At 33.7% G+C, this 20072-nt stretch overlaps 1 protein-coding gene across 3 annotated transcripts in view; it reads right to left on the bottom strand.

Moving 5' to 3' along the window:
* GRIA4 (glutamate ionotropic receptor AMPA type subunit 4) overlaps window positions 1-19818 on the bottom strand; it is a 467849-nt gene extending 448031 nt beyond the window's left edge. For 2 of the 3 annotated variants that reach the window (XM_027849546.1, XM_027849549.1), the window contains exons 1-2: window positions 19698-19785; window positions 18279-18437 (exon numbers count right to left, since the gene is read on the bottom strand). In XM_027849546.1, the coding sequence (XP_027705347.1) occupies window positions 18279-18437; window positions 19698-19785 (247 nt within the window). Of the gene's footprint in view, window positions 1-18278; window positions 18438-19697 lie in introns of all 3 variants that reach the window. The other variant, XM_027849547.1, reaches the window with a different exon arrangement.
* Between the last annotated feature and the right edge of the window lie 254 nt (window positions 19819-20072).

Genomic DNA, 20072 nt, shown 5'->3' with positions numbered 1-20072 from the left:
GTAAACAGAATCAAGAGATTAATATGTACAAAGACTACAGCAATATAAAAAAAAACCAAAACAATAGAAATATGTTCATCTGATTATAATGACCAAGTCTGGCCTCAAAAAAGAGCTGTGAAAAGACAGCTCTCTGCTTCTTTGCAAAAGGATTGGGAATGGGATAATTATGTATGGAATATGGTATAAAACAGCTAACTTGTTCATTGTTGGTTAGTTTTACTAAACTTTTTTTTTAGTTTATATCTCTAACTCTTGAGGAATGGTTCTCTGAAAGAACATGGAATAGGGGATACAGTGGGAAATACAGGTGATATGAAACAAAAGAGATCAATAAAATTCAATGTTAATATATTAATAATCTGTTATATTGGATGAAAAGCATAAATCTAAAATTATTTGATGATGATGATGATGATGTCAGGATCTGTTATTTCAGTAGTGTAGGGAATTCCTTGTATGTAAATGCCCTTTACTAATGCCTATTAGAAACTGGTCTGCAGTATACAGTAATAGACAATTACTTGGGTCACTGAAAGTTTACATGCCTAAATTCACATGATTAGCAAATGTGAATGAAAAGACTTAAACCAGTTTGTTCCTATTCCAAGGTCAACTATTTTAAAACATAAAAATGTAAGGTCTTGAATATTTGTTCACATAAATAAATTCACAAATAAGGGATGAGGGGGATTTAGAGGAGAAATCCCAGACAATAATTAGTTTCACTATATTCTATCCTACTCAAGGAAGAGCTGTCTAATAGGGTGGAGAAAAAAAATACCAGAAGACTGGAGATAGAAAAAAGTTCTGATTATCAAAGAAGGTGGAATGGGTAAATCCAAACAACTTTAGACTGGAAGCCTGGCATTCAGTCCTAGAAGAATTCTGAGTGCAACAACCAATCATGACTTTAGAGGAATGACAATGAAGTAAGCTTCCAGCCTCTCAGTGGACAGCTGGTAATCTATAGATGTAAAATGAAGTGTACTTTTTCAGAGAGGGACAACGTGACTTATTTGTAATGAATCAGAGAAGGAATGAATGAATTAATGATAAAGTATTTAATAAGCATTAATGTACCTTCCACTATGCTGAGTGATTAGAATATAAAAATAAACAAGGAAGACAGACCCTGCCCTTGGAATGTTCACATTTTAGTGGAGGAAGACAATATATAAAGTGCAGCTGAGGGAGGGTGGTGCAGTAAGTGAGCAATGACATGGTTTGGAGATGGCCAAGAAATAACCTGATAGGCTGATAAAATAAGATGATTGTTCACTTAGTTGATCCTAGAGTCTCAGAAACAAGTTTAGGATGTAGGTGGGAGGGAGTAAAGGAGGATGTTTGGTTATATTTACTTGTTATAGGGTAGGGTTCTGCTTGTAGTAGCAAGGCAGGAGAGTCATTGGGAAGTAACAGTACAAATTATGATAGCTCTACTAATCCCTGATTATTAATCCTCTTTTCTCCCAGAGTTCAGCCAGCAAACTGTCACTATCTTTCTCTACCCCCAACTTCTGCCTTTATTGAGGGTTTTAATATGTAGGTATCTGCTCTCTCAAACTCCCTAACTTTCCAGTTCCTCAGCCTTCTTAAATCCCATAACCTACTTCTTCACTTTTAGATAGCTAGATGACACAGTAGATAAAATGCCAGGCCTACAGTAAGGAAAATTTATCTTCCTAGGTTCAAATCTGGCCTCAGACACTTAGTAGCTGTGTGATCTTGAGGAAGTCACTTAACCCTGTTTGCCTCAGTCTCCTCATCTATAGCATGGGCTGGAGAAGGAAATGGCAAGCCACCCTAGTATCTTTGTCAAGAAAACCACAAATGAAGTAAGAGGGACTTAGGAACAACTAAACAGCAACAACTTCATTTTGTTTCAGCCACTTATAGAGAAGGTCTCACATTTTACAGATGAGAAACTGAGGAAAACAGGGTTAAGAGATTTGCCCAGGGTCACACAGCTAAGAAGTGTGTGAGGCCAGATTTGAACTCAGGTCCTCCTGACTCCAGAGTCAGCGCTCTATCCACTGGGTCACCCATTTGCCCAACAAAAGACATATTAATCAACAACCACTTATTAAGCACCTATATTAGGCACCAGGAACTCTCCCAAGTGCTAGCATATCTAGAAAAGGGCAACCAGGATGGTATGAACTTCTGGTAACCATATCGTATATGTGTACTAAAGTTTAAAGGAACAGCATTTATTTACTTTTCTTTTGTTTTTTTTTTATGGTTGTTGTTGAGGAGATAATAAGGGAATTGTGAGGGAGGGGAAAGTGAGGCTAAGAAGACAGAGAAGGTCACTTGGTAGAAAATTTAGATATTTTACTATGTGCATTGGAAACAAGGGACCCCTAGACAATCTCTAAGATTTCTTTTAACAATACAATTCTATAATTCATTGAACTTTCCTCCATAGTGGTGGGGAACAAACCTGGTTATTCCAAAATAATAGCTCATCATAGATAGAGAAATATTCATAAACATATACATGTTTGATTTTGTTTTGCATTTATAAAACTAAATGTACTCTACAAATGGGAGTTTATATTATTACTAATAGACTTATATTTGAATTTAAGTGTGACTAATTATTTAGAAAATAATTTCAAAACAAAATAATGGAATCATGCTGTGAAGACATGATTGATGAAGTGTCTGACATGAGTCCAATTTAACTTTTTCCCCCTGAAACTTATTTCATCCTAGGAAAAAAATAGCTTTTTCAGACTGCTGTGTTTCCTTTGGTAGAAAGGGGTTAAGTGCCCATGTTTCAAGTGACTTCCCTGCCATATAAAATGTAAGACTAAATAGGCTTTGTAAGATGTTAACAAAAAAGAAGTAATTGAGCAGAGTAGGTGCTAATTCAAAGGAGATGCCAAGAAATGAATTAATTAAGCAAAGTAGTTCAGATCCTATCAAACCTGAAAACCAGATTTTCTGCAGATTAGGAACCATGCAGATAATCAAGAGTTGATTGTTTTAGCAGTGCACCAGTAGGCCCAAATCTCCCTTTCCAAGTTGTTGCTTACATGGCCTCTAAGCTTCTCAGTGGTCTAGTCCCACAAGCTCTAAATGTGTCCTACACCACGCCGGGAGCAAAGCCAGCCCATATAACATATGAGATTCTCGAGAGTACGCTCAATGGTTCCCAAGGGCTCCCTAATGTATTTTCTTTGCTGCTTTTAAAGCAACCCTTGTAGAGGCACACTAAAGTTCCTATCGGCAGCTATTGAAGGCTACCAACAGCTTGAAAACAGTTCTTCCCTTGTACAGTAGGGAATAAACTGGTCCAAGTTCCATCCGACCCAAAAAATTCACATTGGTTCTGCTTATATTTACATTTAAAATGTTAACATTATCTCATCACCAGCTCTACTTCTTTCTACAGCTCTCTATATTACAAAGATGTGGCTTGAACAGACATACACATAACTAAATTTTCCATTCACCTAAATACAAAATTCCCCAAAAAAGTAAAAATGAATCTAAGGGTTCTCTTTATTTATTTGGGGCTCATTTCATACTCTTCCACTAAAATCCCACTGTTAGCCTATCATTACATAGAGATGATCCTGGATTCTCAAAAGCTATACCCATGAAATTCTAGCTCTGGGAGGTCTTGTTATCAAGAACGACATGCATTGGGAATAGGCTTCATGACATACTATTATATTTTTGTTTCCCAAGGATTGGCCTACCAAAACTCTTTGAGGCTCATTACTAACATGTTTAGCACCACAGATATTCATTAAACTTGTTACTAAGGCATGGAGATGATTACAATCTGCCCAAGTGAAGGGTGTACACACATAGTTTATAATGCCAAACAGATGACATTATTGACTAAACATATCAGATATACTTGGGAAAATGCCAAGTTACATGGACTAGTGACAAAAGAAAAGTATTAGAACTTATTAGATAGTAGGCTTCATGAGAGCTAAAACAATTTCATATTTAATCTTTTATTTCTCCAACACATACACAGTTCTCTCTACAGAATAGCCACTTTTAGTAAATATTTGCTGAAGTTCAAGTTGAAAGGGAGGACTATAGCTATTGTAGTTCTTGCAGCATGGGAAATCACATGAACAAAGCTGAAGAGCTAAGAAAGAGCAATGTGTTCCAGGAAGATACAATAATCCAGTTTAGTTGCAGCAGAGAGAACATAGGATTACAGATACAAAGCAAGATGGGACCTTACAGGTCATTGAATCCAACATTCTTTTTCTTAGATAATGAACTCAGACCAAAAAAGGTTAGGGAACTGAGGCAGCTAGGTGGTACAACAGACAATGTTGTACCTGGTATCAGGAAGACTTGAATTCAACTCTGGCTCCAGACACTTACTATCTATGTGACCCTGGGCAAGTGTGACTTTAGCTTGGCACAGTTCCTGGAACAAAGTAGGCATTTAATAAATATTTATTGATTAATCTCTGTCTACCTCAATTTCCCAATCTGTAAAATGAAGATAAAATGCACCTAATGTAAAAAAGATAAATTGAGATAATATTTGTAAAGTGCTTTGTCAACCCTAAAGTACAAATGCTAGCCATTATTATTAGTAAGTATTTGCCCAGGGTCACAGGGCTGTTAAGTGTTTGGGGCAGGATTTGAACCTACATCTTCCTGACTCCAAGTGCAGCACTCTATCCACTATGCCTGGCTGTCTTTCTAATGGAAAATGAATGATTAATCAATTGCTCAACAACCATTTATCAAACACTTCCTATGGGTTCTAAGCATCTTGTATCCTGGAGGATACAAAGACAAAAATAAAGCAGTCCTTGTTTTCAAGGAGTTTGTGAGATTGAACTGAAATGATTAGGTTGGGTGAAATTGTGAAGGGTCTTGCATGCTTTGAAAAGATGTTTGAAATGTAGGGGAAAGGAAATAGGGAACCACTGATTTTTTAGTAGAGTGACATAATCATATCCAATTAAAAAAGAGAGGTTGGTACATTGTGCAAGCGAGTTAGAGGAAGAGCAAATAAGTAAATGGAAATGACAGGACCAAAACACTAACATTGGGCACTGTCAGGGTAGGACAGGTGGGCTCATAGTAGCAAAAAGAAGTTTGAAATGGGAGCTAAAGTGCAGGATGATCCTCAAGATCCAGGCAAGACTGAGCTTACCTAGTATGGGACAACTGATTCAGAAACCAGTTTAAGTAATTAAACCTATGATGTTCTCAAAAATTTCCTATTCTGGGGAAGTATGTTGTTGAGTTCAGATGTAACTCCAATTTAAATATATTAGGAACTTTTTTCTTTTTTTTAAAGTAGGAAAAAACTCAATATACATGGCAAAATAGTTTATGTCTTTCATCTGAAGACCAGGGAAGTTAAGTCCTCACATACTCATAGAAGGTTAGGCATCAAGTGATGATTTTTTTTAACCACAACAGTTGCACAACAGTTAAGATGATAGTCTACCAAGGCACAGAGGTATACAATCTACATCTCTGGAGAGAATGTCCATACTGATAAAACCATAGGTTCTTAGATTATTGAAGGCAAGAATTATAATACTTATATAACCCATTCTTAATAGAAATATATTAATATATAACATAATATAATATAACATAACAACACAACATAACATAATATAATATAGTATAATATAATATAATATAACATAATATAATATAATAGTGAATCCAGTGAGTTCTAATATCAGCAGTGTTGGAAGATCAGTTAAGAATTTGCTGCTAAGGACTTTGAGAAAACTGGCACGTTTTCAGTTCAAACTGTTGCTCTTAATGGCAAGAGTCATAAAGGCCTTTGTTTAGTACTTATAAAATATATTCAACAAAATCTAAGAGAGAATGCCTGTTATCTATGTAGGACTGAAGATCAAGTCTTGAGGAAAATATGATCTATTTGGTTGTTAATGTTCCAGAATGAAGTAATGTTTCTATCAATATAATATGTAGTCTTTTCAATAACAAAACCACAAATGATTTTTGCATTTAAAAAAGGAATTAGTTATTTTTTAACATAGTGTCAATTATATTGTGATTCTGGCAGTAGTAAAATAATTGGGGGGATTAGAATAAGCTAATTCACGTGTGAATTTTTGATTATCCATTATTAATATTAGAAATAATTAATGATAGTTCTCATTTATATAGTTCTATGTGATTTGTACATATTTTGCCATAAAATCCTCACAATTATGGAAGAGAGGTAGCATAAGTGCTAGTGTTCTTGTTTTATAGATAAGGAAAATAGGACTTTTTTGAGTTGTAAGGAGCCTGCCTGCTTTCACTATGCTAGGAAATACAATTATAAATTTCTACTCTATAGATGTTTAGAGCATAGGGGAGTGGGATAGTAATACACTCCACCATCAGGTTAAGTGATCTTTGGAAGATCACCTGGAAGAGATCTCTGAGGCCCTTGGGTCCAAGACCCTCATTTAATAAATAAGGTATTGAGCCTAAAACAGATGGAGTGATTTGCTCAGTGTAACAAGGAATAAGTTAAGTGAACTATCTAAAGCCGCATAGTTAGAAAGTATCACAGCAGGGGCTTGTATCTAGGCCCTTTGAACTTCAAATCCAGTGTTCTTTCCATTATATCATTCAGTCTTCTATGCATTGCTTGAGTCACATAAGAGAAAATATAATTAGCGTAAAGTATTATGCACACAAGAAAAAAAAAGTTAAACAAGTAAATTTGAAAAGAATTCAGAAAGCATTCATTGCAAGGCCATATTTTCAAGGCACTCTTCTGAGTGATAGAAGGATGTCAGACGTAAAAAGTCAACTGGTTCATGGTGTCATACACACACAAGCATAAGACACTAAAACAACTTACCATGCTGCCCTAAAACCAGTTATTTCTAAAAATAAAACATGTTTAGGTCACAGCAAAGGCCACTTTTATAAGCATCATAGGGGCACTGTAAATGGTTTCAGAAACAATTATATAGAAGCATTTAGATATATAAATATATAGAAATGTGATAAATATATAGATACATAAAATACACAGATATAAATATATAGATATATAATATATATAGATATAAATATATATTATATAAATATATACATGATATAAATATATAGAAGCACTATCTGGAGGTTATTTGTAACAAAGTATTATGTATATAGTGCTTAAAATTTAAAATTTTTGAAGACAGGCCCATCTATTTGATGAGCAAATAAAAAACTTAAATTATCAATCTGCTGAAAAGTTCCTTATGTGGAATACAAGATATATTTAGTTTTCAATAATACATATAGCTTTAAAAGTGTAGAAATTATTGGAAGAAGGGGGTAACTATAATAACAAAATATAAATGATGTACTTAATTGATGGTATTTTTATAAATTTAATACAATGGATCCCATTTTAAAAAATACTATGATAGCCAATAAAACCTTAAGTGTTTGTCTAAATCATGGGAGATATCCAAAACAATCCAAATAAAAGGATAATTCCCTATCAATAGCAAATTTATGCAAGTGCTCCTAGTCACAGAGATAATAGCAGTGACTTGAGTCCTAGAACCCCACAAAGTCTCTCCAATAAAATCTGTAGTTATTGCTCTAACAATCCACAGAAGAAAAGCCAAGTGAATGAAAAAAAAATGTAAACTGCACATATAACAATGTGTAGCAGACAGGTAGCTCATTTAGTCAACATATTAGTAGCTATATCTTGGTACATATTGCAGATGGACAATAAGACCAAAATTGAATAAAATATCTATTTGTACCATATTTAGAAATCTGTGTAGCACTTTCACTGATCCCAAATTTCTTGCCACAAAAACTCATTCATTGAACACCCACACTGATGAGAGAGATCCTTCTAAATATCTAATCAGATATTTTATAAACTATCAGGGCTCTTATTTTATTACCTATTGAATCCTTCTGTGACAATAGTACAAGTTTCTTTTCATCCCTAAAGGCAATTGATTGATTTCAGGCTAATTTACCGTGTCACCTAATGTACTAACAAGTCTTTTGCACCTCCTCTCCTATTGACATGACTAGTTTGCCTCCTATTTTAGTGAAGATATTCTTGGTGATATCTATGATTCCATGATCCTAATGTCTTATATTCAACTTCTAACATGAAAGACATTGTTGGTAACATTCTGAAGCTTTATTTTATCATGTGTATTTTACTGCAAGTTGGATTATTTATAAAGAGAATTGCTTGAAGTAAAAAACAATTGATAATTTTGGTTAGTGACAGTGTCATCTGTGCCTAGAGTTCTAGTGTTTTGAATTTTCTCCTAAGTATATCTTGGGGTTTTATTCATCTGTTGCAGAGTCCTTAACTAAATACTATTATTTTTTAAATAATACAAAGGAATGATCTCTGACCTCTTCAACAAAGTCCACAGAATGAACAGCCTAACTGCTAGGCTATCTAACCAAACTAGTCTGCAGTACCATCTGGTGGTAGGTATCCTAATCAAAGGCCTAGCTTCAAAGTGTGTGCTTTGCAGATAGTATTCTATTTCAGTGGCAATTAACATCATTGCCATATTTGAATTAACAATTTTCAAGGAATTAAAATATAATATTTAAAATTAATATTACACTTTCTTTGGTAGTTTAGGAGGCACTCCAGAATCTTATAAGCACTCTGTATTCAAGGTCATCATTATGAACACCAATTATCATTTTACTATAGATATATAAAGTGCCTATTAATGCAAATATATGGTTGATACAATTAGATAGATTTACATTTATTGTATTTGATTTTATTCAGTATTGTCCTGGTATGAAAAAATATGATAAAAGTACTCAAATTATGACACCAAGTCATAAATTCAAGAAAATGTCAAAAAATTATAACAAAATTTTCTACACCTCTAAGATTTATTTAAATATTATTTTATTTTCTGAAGAAATTACTTTACAAAATCTCTCCCCATTTGAATTCTTTCTCCAATCAGCTGCCAACCTGATTTTCCTAAGTCTTAGGTATGACCATATCATCCTCAAGGAAATGCAGGAACTAGAGGGGTGAATAATGATGAAAAGCATTTAGTTGAGAATCAATGGAAAAATAGAAACAATATTGTCACAGATACACACTACAGATCATTTAACCAAAATAATGAAATAGAAGAGGAATTATGAAAACAAATCTCATATCTGGCAAGGAAGCATGTCAAAACAGTCATGGAGGATTTCAAATATGCAGTCAACATCTTGAGTTATCTTTCTGCCAAAAACAGGGCAAATAATAGTTTTGACCTACATTAATGATCATTTCATTTTTAAAAAGAAAGATAATTTTGCTCTCCTGTTTTTGGAGCTAATTCTGACCAGTAAAGACAAAATGGTTGTTTAAATAGAAATGATAAATGGATCTTAAATCAAGGATAGCCGTAAGGACTTGGAATCCATAAGTGAGGTTATCTTATAAAGGTATACCTTAGTTGCTTAATATTTAAGTGCTCTAGGAAACTCTTCAAAACTAAGTTTCAGAGAACGTGTCAACTTATTTTCATAAAGACAATTTCCTCATCTGGGGTTCTCTATATGAATGAAAGTACAAGGCTAGTTCCTGTCCATATTCAAGTCCCTTCAATGAGTTTTATTCATCTGGCCTAAATGAATAATAACACAGTTTTGCAGTATTGGGGATGGTCAAATGTTATCCTGGTATTCAAAAAAGGCAAGAATGGAATCTTTCAATGTAGTCTAAAGAGCTTGACTTTTATACCTGGAAAAATTCTAGAACATATTAATAATAAGATGGTTTGGAATTCAATTCAGCAAACTTAAAAATGTAAGTGCCTACTATGTGCATGAAATTTATATAGGCAATAGGAATACAGAGACAAAAACCACAGCCCCTAGGTGCAAGGAGTACATTCTATAGGAAAACAGATTATAAGAACCAAAATTTGTTGTTGTTGTAGTCATCATCATTATTCAGTTGTTTCAGTTATGTCAAAACCTTTGTGACCCCACTTGGAATTTTCTTGACAGAAGTATCAGAATGATCTGCCATTTCCTTCTACAGCTTATTTTACAGATGAGGAAATGAAGGCAAACAGGTTTAAGTGATTTGCCCAGGGTCACACAGCTAGTAAGTGTCTGAAGCTAGATTTTAACTCAGGTCTTCCTGACTCCAGGCCTGGTGTTTCATCCATTGCACCACCAACTGCCCTAACAGCCAAAATTAATCTTCATCAAAATGAAACTAATCGAGTATGCTTCAAAGACAGGTTACCTAGACTGGCATATCAAGGGGATGTTATAGACAGAGCAAAGATGATGATATATGTTTTAGATCATAGTATCATTAGGTGGAGTAATAATTGAGTGAATGCAAACCAAATGATTGGCCTAATATCAAATTAGAGGGAGCTCTCTAATGTAGATGATGAGCTAGAGAAATGGCAAACCATTCAAGCATCTTTGCCAAGAAAACCCCAAATGGGATCAAAAAGAATCAGACACAAGTGAAATGACTGAACAACAACCAGAACTACAACAACAACTTTAGTTTAGAGATCTATCCCTGGCTCTGCCTATTCAATGTGTTTTTCAATTATATGAGGGAAACCAGAGATACCATATTTATAATACAAAGTTTGTAAGGGATAGCTACTATCATGTATAACAAATTCTGAATGAAGATTTCAATATGCTAGAGGATTTTGGGACAGAAGTTATAGCTGAAGACATTGATTCATAAATCATCCACATGAACAACAAATCAAAGGGAGAGAATATTTAGGAAAAAAAAGGAATAACCACATATAAGGTTAAGAAAAAAAGTAGAAAGAAGATAACAATGACAGAAAAGAATGGATCATAAATATGTGGAAAAGTTATCACATGGGACTGGGATTAGATTTATTCTTCTTGACTCCAAAGAAAATAACTAAGAGCAATAGGTGGAAGTTACAGAGAAGCAAACAAGTTTGATATAAGAAAAACAATTCCCTGATAATTAGAAATATCCAAAATTAGAATGCCCTCTGGATCTAGTATGTTCACCATCACTGGAAGTCTTTAATTAAAAGCTAGATGATTACTTGTTGATGTTATTGGATGATTCATATTCTTGTATATATTGGATTTGTTAGCCTCTGGAGTATGTTCTAACTGAGATTCTGTAAAAGAGGAGGATAGTGGAGAGCCATGATGACCAAGGTGAGAGAGAGTTTTAAAAAAGGGGAAGGGCAAACAAGTCAAGCAGTCATAGAACTGAGAAAAGATTTTTGGATTAACCAGTTAGGAGGTCAATAATGGCCTTTATGAGGACAATATCATTAGAATGTGGAAGCCATATGACATAGGGTTAAGCAATGAGTGGATGGTAAAGACATGGAGATAGTCAGTATAGAATCAATAGAGAACGGGAAGTTTTGAGAATATAGTAAAGGATAGATTTAGCACAGCAGCTAGAAAGGATACTAGAGTGATAAAAAAGATTTTTCAAATTAGGGGGATCTACATATATTTATACACATCATCAGAGGAGCTAATGCAGAGTACCTTTGGTTTCATTTTTCCTAAATTTATTAAGAAGAAAAGGAAATATATTTGAGATGGCAAAGATGTATGCATTGAAAACTGCCAAACTAGTTTTCCTTTCCAAATTCTGTTATAGCTTTATAAATATCCTTTGAAATGTTGAGATTAACTTAGAATTAGAAGTTTCTCTGCAAATGGAACAACAATAGGTAACACTATATCAAGGTAACACATAAAAGTTTAATGCATTATTAAAATTTATGTGATATTAATAAAAAGTTCAGACTTTTTCATGAGATTCAAATTAATTTTTCTCAAAGCTACAATACAGACCAAAATACACAGTGCACTTTAAAAGGAAAACATTAACAAGGTATGTGGAAATTACTTTCCTGATATATATGACAGGTGGAAAATATGAATATGTATTTAAGTTTATAATTCAGTCCCTAAAATGGATCCAATCTGTTCTAGATTATTCATTGGTATATAACCTATGAAAAGCCGACCTAGATATGACATGCAGTATTTTCTTTAAAATATTACAGATAGATAACTAGATCTTTTTTTCTTCTTTTCAGTTCAAATAGTCTTCATGTTGATTTTGAGTTTTTCAATGCAATAAGTCTTTGATGCAATTTCAATGCAATTAGTGTTTCATAAATTTAAGCATACACATATATGCATACAAATATTGACACATATATGTGCTTATAAATATTATATAGACCAGAGTAGGATATGGCTACACTAAATCTAGGAACAATATAATCCAATACAATAAGAATTTATTAAGCAGTTGGTATGTATAAGACTGTGCTGGTGGTTGGTACACAAAGGAAAAAAAATGTTCCTGCCTTTGCAATATCCCACTTTGAGGAAGGGAATATAATATTTAAACAGGTAAATATATAAAGTATAGACAATACCATGAAGAGGGAAAGAGCATTAACAAACTAGCAACTATTGAAACTAGGAATGTCCATATAGGATGTTGCATGAGCTCAGCTATTAGAAGCTGAGGATTCTAAAAGGTAGGGTAGGTATATTTTACTGACATCAGGTGAGAAACAAAATGTGGAGGTTTGGAGAATAGTCAGTAAGCCAATTTAACTGAAATGTAAGGTATATAAGAGTAGATATGTGAAAAGTAGTCTGGAGCCAGATTGTAAAGTGCCTTAAATGCCAAAGCTGAGAATTTCCTTTTCCTTAGGGGAAGGAACAGAACTTGGAAGAATCCATATACAAAAAAATTGAAATCAAGAAACTTTTCTAATAGATACGCAGTATATTGCTATGACAACTATTGAAACACATTGGTTCAATTTCAGTCTTTTCTATCATTATGAAAAAGAGGTAATTCCATAAGCTTCCCAAGAATTTCTGTACCAGGAATCTTTGTTACTAATCTTACAAAGAGAGATGAAATGATTTGAGGCTCTTATAATAATGCTTCAGGGGCTATAGTTTAATCAATCCAATAAAGTAAAACTATTCTCAGATGAACACATTATTTCAAGCCAACGGAGAGCTTCCCTGTCAGTTCACTCTACAGAAAACTCTTACTAGTCATGGTAAAACTGTATCCTTTATTTTTTCCCCTGAAAACAAGCAAAATCCAAGCTTTTGATTTTGGGGCCCAAATTAGTAATTGTGGATTCCCATGTTATTTCCAAACTGTTTATTATAAAACAAGATAAATATGCTTTTAAATTTAGGTCTTTACCCACTCCATGAGCCAAGTATCTGCTTTTTAACCATAAGTACAATTGTGTAGCCATCAGGTAAGAAACAAACTAAGGAGCTGTGATTGCTCTTATGTGCTACATGGAGTAAATTACTGACAAGTTTAAAGGATCAGCTATCAATTTTTTATTAAAATGATGCTTAGATTGGAAATAGAAAACTTATATAAGAAAAATAAAATCATTTAGCCTAGAAAGGGGTAAATCATAGCCAACAAATAGCAAATTCTATAAACAGTTATATTGTATTAACAAAATTATTGACTAAAGTATAAAAATTTATTGGATAGAATTTCTTTAAGATGAGTTCCATGTACTCATAACAGTATATCAGGGGTTAAATTATCTTCTAAAATCATCACATAGAAGATTCAACAAGGAAAAAATTGCTGAAAATTATTATCTTCAGGGCATAATCAATTTAGTCTATTTTTCTACAACACTCCTCATAACATAATGCCAGGCACATATAGAAACTTAGTGATTTCTTGAAAGAGCTAAAAATGTGGGAAAATGTCCCATTGCACCTAGGACTATTTAATGATTATTGCCACCACAAAAATCTATTAGACTTAGTGAAGTCTAATTCAATTCCACATATGTGTACTGAGTGCCTCTTAAGTTCCTAGTAAGTCCTATAAATCAAAATTCAGGGAATTTGTAGTGTCCCACTTGATACAAATTGGTATTCACAGCCCAGTTATTGTAACTGAATAGTTATTCATATCAGAAGTGCATTGTACTAAGTGACAGGCTCCTTGTGATGACAAAATGAGTTCTTCTATGTAAATACATGTACTCACTTATGGTCACTGTAACTCTACAAATGAACCCCACATTACTACTGCTATACCAGTTTTATTTGTGATTCTTCAGAACAAGCAATTAAGTATCTTTTGTGAACAGTAAATTGAAAAATTTGAGAAGAAAGGGGAAATTTTTTAAAAAATCTCATTGTTACAAAGGGCATAAAAAGAGACAAGTTAAAATAGGAAAACAAAAGTTTTAATGAAGCTGGCATACCATAATACTCTATTGTCTTATCAAGTAACAATTTCCAAATGTTCTGTCAGTTATTACTTACTTGATATTGCCCCTTGGAGGGCATATTAAAGGATCTATTTAAGATCCATTTTTTTTGCGGAGTCAGATGAACACAGAGCTGCCTTGTTAAGTAACTTTTTTGAAAAATGTGATTAAAATTGTACATGAAGTTGAACTGATATCACAAAGATCTAAAAAGCAAAAATTTTCATTTTTAGAGAGCTTGTTGACCACAGTAATTCAGTATTATGGGTATAACGCCTGCTGCAATTTAATATTAACCTCCATAAAAATAGGCAAAAGATCCGTATTATTTCCCTTAATAAAAATACATTAGAGAGGAGAGTATAGTAAAAGCAATTACTTGAAATGTTTCTCAAAAGATACTCCAAATAAAACAAGCACATTCATTTTGGCTGCAAGCAATAGTGGCATAGGGAAAAAAATCTTGAAGTACTTTATAATACTATCTTAGGAAGTATTTCCTATGCAACTAAAGAAAAGGCCATTTAGTTTTACCCTATCCAATTCCAGAGTAATGTCATGTCGAAGAAAGATCTTTAATCAAAAGTGGAAATCTGTATAGGAACATCCAATGCTGACTCATATAAACTTCATTTGTATTTTAATGGATACCAGTTTTATATTTAACTTCATTTTAAAATAATTCAATTTCATTTCATAAAACTAAAATTTTAAACAATGTTAGTTGTTTTAAGAAAAGAAAAGAAGGAAAATTCTGGTCAAGAGAAAAAAAGATAATTACAGCTGACACAAATCAGGTCAATATTATTGAAGCATTAAAAAAAGATCTATGTGCTAAAATGGGCTGTTTCTCAGGAATTCAGGCCTTATAAAAGCATACTGAGTTGGAAGCAATTAAGTTGAATTTCAGTCTGTAAACTGTATTAGTAGAATGGTATAATTCTCAAAGTATTCCTAGAGAGATCATATAACTGACCACAACAAAGAAGAGAAAGTAAATGTTTTCTACATAAGAGAAGCCTAAACACTTTTGACAAAATATCCTCCACTTTACCTGCATTTTTATTCTAGTACATATTTTTTAAGGTCTCTAATACACAGGCAGGCCAGACACAGCAGTTTTACAAGTAACCTCTGAAGTGAAATAGTAATGGAAATAAAGCTAACTGATCACGTCCTAGGTCATTATGTTTGACCTGACATGAATATTCATTTTACTTCTTATAGTTTGAGGATCTATAGGCTGTCATTCAGAGGAATGTGTTTTCCAAGAGAATTTTACCAAGTACTCCTTCAAGTCATGTTTTTACTGTTATACCCAAAGGCATAGTGCTTGATGTATGAGGTGACCATATAATTATTGCTTACTATTTATTTTTAATTAGGTTGGAAAATCACATACATCTGTGCATTTAGTCAGTCAACCCAGCAAATTTAAATCACATGGATACTGGTATCCTCAAGCGATTTGACAATTGATTTTTGTAAAATTCTGCTTAGATTTAGTTTAAGGATGGTCAGTATATTCATTTGTCACTCAATTTTGTTGCGCTTCATTAAGCAAATTTGTTCATATTTATAACATTAAATATTTTTGTAACACGCATATTGAATATGCAAAAATTATTTGTATAGTGTAAGAAAATAATAGAATAATGACATTTCATTCTACTGGGTTTTTCTCCCTCCCCTCTAAAAAGGTTATAATATATTTGTATTTGAATGATTTCTTAGTCATGTGTTAAGAAATAAAAGTTATATAATGTTTTCCACTATACCTATTCACCTTTGATAATTACCAAATTGATGAGACTTACAAATATGTCAAACAGTATTTTATGTGTTCCTAATAATTTTCAATGTTTACATGATACTTCAGGGTATTAAAGTATGATATAAACATTATTAATGACAATGACCAGATAAAATGTCAACTAATACACAACTTTTACATTTTCAATTTTTAAAGTTTACACAACATAAGAAATATATAATTTGATAAAATAGCCCAAACTAAGATTAATCAGAAAGTGAAATAGGAAAAGATAAGTTTAGGACTATATTTTACACGATAGAAACCAATAGTGGAAATGGTATTGTACTAATGCATTTGAATCCTCACAATGTTAAAATATCTATCAGTTCTTAGAAAAAAACTGTCAAATTATATTGTTTGGATTATTTTGAAAAATATATATATGTATATATGCATATATACATATATATGCTAAGTATCATATCTTGACACAGAAAAATTGCAAACTGAAACTTAAGACAGGCTATGAAAAACTTATTAAACTGCTTATATTCAAATAGAAAGATGAATTAAATGTTAATTTCAGTATAGTCTTTCCCTTTAAAACTTTGTGTCATCAACTAACACTAATGAATACTATTGGCTGAAAAAAGAATTATCAATACAATCAAAGAAGTATAGCTGTCTAATATTCACTTAACATACATTTAAAATTTTTAAATGCATAGCCCCTACCTCCTTCACTTTGGTAGTAATATTATCACAAAGTATAATTAATAAACTGCTTAGCAAGGAATGAGGAGTCATGGGAAATATAACATTACTGCAAATTAAAAGAGAGGTGTCAGTGTGCAAAAAATCAAATGTCACAAACTCCCAATGAAGCAATGTTCCAGAGTTAAACAGAATTTCATGATTATACATAAACAGTTTAGCAAAAGACACAAAATAGATGAGTTGAAGGCAAATTCTGGACACATTTAAAATGTGGGTGCAAATATTAAACATGCCAGTGGCATAAAGATTTTGTAAATCTCCCCCCCCCAAAAAAACTTTCAGGTTTTAGTTCTACTTTTAGAAAAGTATCTTAAATGGAAAGAAATGACCACAAAACTTGAAATATTATTTAAAATGACTTACTTAAAGTTCAAGTTGAACACTTCCATTATATCTAAATATGTTTCTTAACATGTATAATCTAATATGTAATTTTGTAAGAACAATTCATATTTACTACAAAATAATCTAAGATCATTATGCCAAAGTATTGAACTCTATTTTTAAATCTCATAAATTAACACTTAAAAGTTATCTTCCATCTTGCATGAGATTTAAAGAATATATTTGGCTTAATATTGAAAAAGGTATTATAAGAGTGCATTTTGACAGTTAGTTTAAGGGTTTTACAATTTCTCCATACTATATTCTATTATATGCTTTAAGCGGTAAAACAAATCCTTTAAAAACCCACAATGGTTCCATCATGGCATTTGGTGAAGTCACTGTTTTAATATCATTCTGTCAGATAATAGTTTCACTTGGGTTGGTTTGTGAATTCAAGTAGAACGGATCCTAACTTGATTTGGCACCAATGTATGGATTCATGGAGACATATTCACAGGATGTATGCATTGCCTGATAGTAAGAGACATTTACAACCCAGAATATAAGAGCAGGGCAGACTCAAGTGACATCACCAGATCAACTGCAGCGTCAACCTACTCAAAATATATATCCTCCACACCATTGCTTGCCTTTCTCTTTTCTCACTAATAGAAGCTTTACTTTGCCTCACCAGTTTCATACAACATGTCATTATTAAATAGCAGAGATTTTTACCCAGTCAAAAAGCAGATAGAAAGAATGAAACTGGCAAAAAAGCAAAACAATATATCTAAATATTCTTACAAAATTTACCTTATTAAAATACAGATCATCTAACTATAAGAATAACAATGAAATGGTAAGAAGTAGATTCATTCTTTTAGCCAGCAAGAACACAGACACTAGTTTACTGACATTAGGAAGTAAACCAGGTTTTTAAGCCTTTGATTTTATATAGCTCCAGTAGGTATCTCTGAATCTCTCTCTCTCTCTCTCTCTCTCTCTGTCTCTCTCTCTCTCTCTCTCTCTGTCTCTCTGTCTCTTTCTCTCTCTATCTCTGTCTCTCTGTCTCTCTGTCTTTCTCTCCCCCCTCATTATTCCATTTTAATATCATTCTAATTTACTTATAACTTCTTGAGTGTACGTTTACTTACAGGCATTTGTTACAGCGAAGCTGTTGGCTGTTTCAATGTTGTCCACATGAGGAACCAAATTAAAAGGTGCCTCCGATGCATTGGGGCTGGTGTTATGAAGAAAGATTGCTAATCGAAAAGCAGTGTATTCCTGATCTGTGTTTCTGATGAATAGACCACCTATTAAAAAAAAAACAGCATGAAAAGCATGCTGAATTTTTTTCTCTTTTTAAAATACCATACCTACCACAGGCACAGTACTGGCAAGGCTCCCCACTAGTAAGTAGCGATTATATATATGGATCTGTTTTTTTTTCATCCCTCCCACTATCTTGGGTGCCTACCCTTTGTTCATCCTCAACTTGCTTTGTATTTCGGCCTCGGGGGCTTCTCATATTTTGCTGTCCCAATTTGTCATGACCACCATGACCTCTGAGACCATTTAGTGTTTCTCTTTCTCTGTCTCCTTCCCTCCCCATGATTCCCAGCACACTGCTTCATCAGCTAGAGCATCTTGCTTTCTCAGACTAAGTGGCATGCAGATTAATGAAAAAAGGGCTCCCATTAAAAAAAAAAAAAGACATGTAGGGGTTATGTTGACATAGGGAGGAAGAGAGAAAAGGGAGGGAAGAAATGAACTTTTGTTCTCTGAAGCCCAGGGACTCAGACTAATTAGCTACCTCTTTTACACAGTCCACGACAAATGATGCAGTGGTGGGGCTGAGCTTAGCTGGAAGAAATTCAATAGCTGCATCCCATTAAAAGACAGGAAGGGAGAATAACAAGAGGAAACAAGGATGGGAGAGGATTCCTAGAATCAGACTGGAGATGAGGAGATTGGGTTAGGGAAGGCTAAAGAAGAAAAAAGGGGAAAAAAAGAAGGGGGTGGTGGATAGGAAAATCTAACTTTGGAACCAGTGAATCTGTAGCAAGAAAAGCTGAGGAGAGGGTGGGAGGACAAGCTCTTTCCCTCACACTGTTCTTTTCTGTAATGGCAAGCGAGCTACTGCAGAGTCCAGCATAGGGAAAAGCAGGTTTTTAACCAACTCGATACTCCTTTAACCCCAAATACCATCTAGAAAGATGAGGAAAAAAACACTAAATAACATTAAATAAAACCTCACAAAGATCTTTTCCAACTTGCTCTAATCATTCATAAGTGACTTCAACAGAAGGTTGGGATCGAGGGATGAGAGGAGTGGGAATGAGGGTGAGGAGAAAACAGCTTTAACTGATGAGTTTCATTTAAACCTTTACAAAAGAAACACTCTTTGTTTTTCCAGGGGGAGAATAAGGAGGGATAACAGAAAAAGAAAAAAAAAGGTGTGGAGCGAGGTATCCCAAGGCTTTCCTGAATCCCGTATCTGCAACTCATTTAACTCACTTTGGGAAATCAGCCCCACTTGCCACATGCAAAGAGGGATGCAATGCAAGTCTTACCTATTTGAACGCTGCTTGGAAAAGCTCCCATGGCTAGTCCCCAAAATCCAGAAAACAATAAGACAAGCTGTCTGCAAATAATCCTCATCTTCTTTTTTCCTCTCTCTCTGGCGCGCTCTCTCTTTCTCACTCTCTTTTCAGATGCTGCTCAGAGAGGCATTGAGGAGGATGGCGCTAAAAACAAACCACACAGAGGGGAAAAATTTTAAAACGGACGAAGAGAGGTAATTATTCCCCCTCTTCCCTCAGCAATCCATCCTGAGCTGCCGGATTTTTCCCGCAGTCTCCATCGCCCTGGACAGGTTTTCTGTCCGGCAGTGAATGTTGCACATGCAAAAGATGGTGGAGGAGTTAGGTGGTGGTGGGAGCGTCTAG

The sequence above is a fragment of the Vombatus ursinus genome, unplaced genomic scaffold, assembly GCF_900497805.2.
Source record: "Vombatus ursinus unplaced genomic scaffold, bare-nosed wombat genome assembly UNPS02007612.1, whole genome shotgun sequence".
Taxonomy (NCBI): Eukaryota; Metazoa; Chordata; class Mammalia; order Diprotodontia; family Vombatidae; genus Vombatus; species Vombatus ursinus.
This window is presented reverse-complemented; position numbering and strand designations above follow the sequence as displayed.